This window comes from Psammomys obesus, unplaced genomic scaffold, assembly GCF_907164565.1.
Source record: "Psammomys obesus unplaced genomic scaffold, mPsaObe1.curated_primary_1811, whole genome shotgun sequence".
In the NCBI taxonomy this organism is placed as follows: domain Eukaryota; kingdom Metazoa; phylum Chordata; class Mammalia; order Rodentia; family Muridae; genus Psammomys; species Psammomys obesus.
The window spans coordinates 13,318,683-13,322,583 of NW_026596166.1; the positions used below are offsets into that span (position 1 = coordinate 13,318,683).

Here is a 3,901-nt window from a genome sequence, read left to right on the forward strand (position 1 = left end):
TGGTCCTTTATCCGTTATTTAGGGCAGTGTCTGTCACAATGTAGCTGTACCTAATTATTTCCTAAATACTTAATTCAGTTATTCAAACAGATTTGGAAATGATCGGGTTCTCCACATATTCTCCAAACTCCAATATTTCCCTAATGAATTGCTGAGGGTTCTATGGTGGTATTTTAAAATCTATGCAGAGGCATACATTCAATGGAAATTAAGTCTCCGTGTCCCTGGTGTTGAGTATTCAAGTTCAATCACATTAGAACCATATATATTTTTTTCTTTCTGGGATCCTTTATCACAGTGAAACACTGATTGATCAGCATGCTACAATTTCCAGTCAGGTTTTGCAAAGGATCACTGACCCTATGACTTCACAACTAAGGGTTAAAATGTGTAGCAATAATATGAAGTGCCTACAGGATATAAGCACTTCACAGAGCCCCTCACAAGATACATTCTGAGCTTGCACACCCTGAAAGTCACTGTGCTGCAGTGTGTGGGAACAAGATACTTCAAAAAGACCAAGATCATACCCCCCCCCCCCGCCCCGCAACTCTGTGACCAGTAAGTGAACCTCAGTCATCTTCTTTCTGAAATACCACACAATGAATTTTGCTTCTCAAGTGATACTTCACTCCATCTCCTGAAAAGTGGCCTCTCCTGCATGCAAGGTGCTCAGCACTGTGAACCACCCTTGGGCACCCTCGGAAATCCTTGGTTCTTCATACCCTGTAAGCCCAGAGAGCAAACACTAGCTCACGCCCTGCAAAAATCATAATCACAATTCCCTGAAGTGAGGAAAGGGTGGTGGGCGTGCAGAGGGCTATTCATTTCCAGTGCTTGGGTCCCCAGCAGAAGCACAAGAGTGGAGGAACCCCGCAGTGGCAGTGTTTTCTACCAGTTTATTATGGATACAGAGAAATGAATAGCATTCTCCAGATTTTGCTGAAAATAACTTTTCCCCCCCACGTATATAACGCGCTTAACCCTTTCACTCACTCCGCTACCATCTTTTAACTGAGTGGATTGTAAACAGTAAACAGCAATTTGAGTAAGAAACATCTCAACGCTGCTCGGAAGGTCTCAGCCATTCCCCATTATGTTTTTGGTTCTTTAGTTCCACACTCGTGCTAGTGTAACATTAAAAATGCTTCCGCTTTCTGATCATCTTGTAATAGAGAAAATTTTAAGCTCCTCGGAGCTGACCCTATCTCAAAGACGGAACCTTGTCTCTCATTTAAGAGAGCATTTAACTACAGGGAGGCGCTGCATATAAATCCGACCCTCTCTGAATCCCTGGTGCTCTTCCCTCCCCCAACAGCCTTCCTCTGTTATGATGACCATATTTCTACGAAAATATGACAGAGATCGAGAAGTGCGATGCGGCTTCCCAATGCCTTGGCCTGTTCTGCCCTCTAGCCAAGCAGAACGGATCGTGGAAGACCTTGGACGGCAGGGAGGGGATAAGGTGTCCTGTAATTACCGCGTGTCTGAGGACGCAGCCGGCCCTTCCCTTCCGCGTGCAAACGCCAGCGGCGGCATCGGAAATGAATTACGGGGCTCTCGCCCCCGCGAGCTAGGGAGAACCAGGGAGGGCCTCCCCGGGGAGGAAGGGAAACTGGGTGCCACCACCTAGCCGAGCCCCTTGGCGCTGACCAAACTGCTGAGCACCAGGGCTGACCCCCCGCTGAGCAGAGCCGAGGAGGAGCCGGGGAGGCTCCGGAGAAGGCGGCCGGGCCGCGCACTCGGCTTTGACGTCGCCGGGCTGCGGCTAGCAGCCTCGCGCTCCCCGCACGTAGCGCACAACGTGACCACACACAGCCTTCCTCCCCGGCAGCCTAGCCGCCTGCGCTCCGCGTCCTGCCGCTCCTCCGTCCTCCTCCTCCTCCCTCCCATCGCCTCCGGGGCGCGCAACAACCCCCCCAGCGTCCATCCAGGGATCCCGGGCAAGCATAGGGCCCCAGGCGCTCTTCCGCCCAGCTCGGGCATCTGTGCCGCAAATGCGGCCCGCGAGGCGGCCGCGCAGCAGCCGGGGTGCCCTCAGCAGGCAGCCGCTCCTCCGCTCCACTCCGGATGCCAGCACTCCGTTAGCCCGGGTAGGGAAGCCCTTCCGCGGCGGCTCCCGGGTCCGCTAAACTCCCGCCAGTCCCGACCGCCCCCCACCCCCTCCACCTGGCGGGGGCGGCGCGGAAGCGAAGAGGACGCGCGGTACGGGGTGGGCACGCGTGGCTAGCGCGCGGCTCTGCTCTGCGCTCGGCATCCTCCCTCTCCTGCAAGTGGCGGTGTTCGGACTCTGCTCTCGGCTCCCGGGATCGGTGCGGCCGCCGGGAGCACCCTCCTGGCCGGCGGGGCGCTCCAGGCTGTTTGGGAGAGCCTCCTTGGCGGCGGCGGCGGCGGCGGCGGCTGAGGCTGGTGCCTGGCGAGCTCCAGACGGGCACTCCGCTCCCGCTTGGACCCTTTCGCCCTACCCTGTCCTCCTCCTCCTCCGCTCCCTCCTCCCCATCCCCCGTCTCCCACTCCTCCTCTTCCTCCTCCTCCTCCTCTTCCTCTCCCCGCTCGGCGATGCGAGTCTGTGTCGTGTAACAGGATTGGCGTTGCAATGGCAACTGATGGAATGGGGGAAGGCAAGACAGCAAGGCTGGGGGCTCCGGACTGCAGGCGGGCGAGCCGCTGCCGCCGCTTGACGCTCCTCTGGGGACCTTCGCGAGTTACTTTGTAAAGGCGAACCCGGGCGAGGGAGCCCCACTTCGTGCCCGGGTCAGAGGCCACTTCCTGCTCCCTGGCTGTCCGGCGAGGTTCGCAGCGCGCGAGGCGCCCCCGGGGCTCCTGCCGGCGTCTCCCCTCTTGCCCGCGCCGGGAGCCCGGAGCCGCTTCCCCCCGAAGAACCCTCGTCCTCGCGGCTCAGCTTCCCATCACCGCCCCCTGCTCCTCCCCGGCGTCTGCGATTTTCCCAGGCGCCCGGTGTGAGCGCGGCTTGCGTGTGAGTGCGTGGATCGGGGTATTGTGTAGTGGGAGTGTGTTCGCGAGGGTGCTTGCGCGTGTGTGCGTGTGTGGTGTGCGTGTGGGAGTGTGTGTGCTGGAGTGTGGGGTGCGTGGGTCGAGTGTGGGGTGTGTGGGTCTCCAGCGCTCAGCTCGCGGCCGCCAGCCGGGGAAGGACAGACGGAAGGCGCTTCCTCCCGTTGCCGGCAGTTCCCCGGGCACCTCGGCTCGGCCCGGGCACAAGTGGAGCGCGCCTGGCTGGCCGCTGGCCTCCGGAAGGTCCCGCTGCGTCCCCCCTGGGCTGGATATGTTCATGTTCACGTGAAGATGGATTTAGTGTACGGTCTCGTGTGGCTGCTGACAGTCCTCCTGGAGGGGATCTCTGGCCAAGGAGTGTACGGTGAGTGGAACCGCGACGCTATGGTGACCTTGTGATTCCTAGGCAAGATAGGCTGCGGAGCTAAGATGCACGGCTCGCGCCGTTCCGGGGCCCCTCCTGGCGTGGCATTTGATTTACACTTCATCACGTTATAGGGAGCTGGAAGGAGGCAGAGAGCGCGCTGCGGATTGGGCTGCGAGCGGCTCCCCCGGCTCCTCCGCTGGGGCTCTGAGTTGGGTCGGGCCAACAGTCTCGCACTCAGAGGAACCAGTGGCTTTGCACTTGATTTATCCCCGCGGGGGAACACGGGCTCTTGCGGTCTTGGATTCAATGGTTTGGCGCGGTGTCACTGCCGCGATTTCCCTTAAAGGGAAGCTTGGAATGTGAAACCCCCTCACCCCGAGTCCCTTTCACCTCCCTACCCCTTAATTCCTGGGAGAGCCTCTTCCTGCAGGTGCTCTCTCCCTTTCCACCTTTTCATCATTAATATATATTAATGATATATATATATATATATATATATATATATATATATATATATATATA

General features: G+C 58.0%; 1 protein-coding gene across 3 annotated transcripts in view; it reads left to right on the forward strand.

The window, feature by feature from the left end:
- The first annotated feature begins 3,078 nt into the window (after positions 1–3,078).
- The window catches only part of Mdga2 (MAM domain containing glycosylphosphatidylinositol anchor 2), an 870,813-nt gene continuing 869,990 nt past the window's right edge, over positions 3,079–3,901 (forward strand). For all 3 annotated transcript variants that reach the window (XR_008718784.1, XR_008718785.1, XM_055595284.1), the window contains exon 1: positions 3,079–3,376. Coding sequence is in view for 1 of the 3 variants with exons in the window: in XM_055595284.1 (XP_055451259.1) it covers positions 3,304–3,376 (73 nt within the window). In the remaining 2 variants the exon portion in view is untranslated. The remainder of the gene's footprint in view (positions 3,377–3,901) is intronic.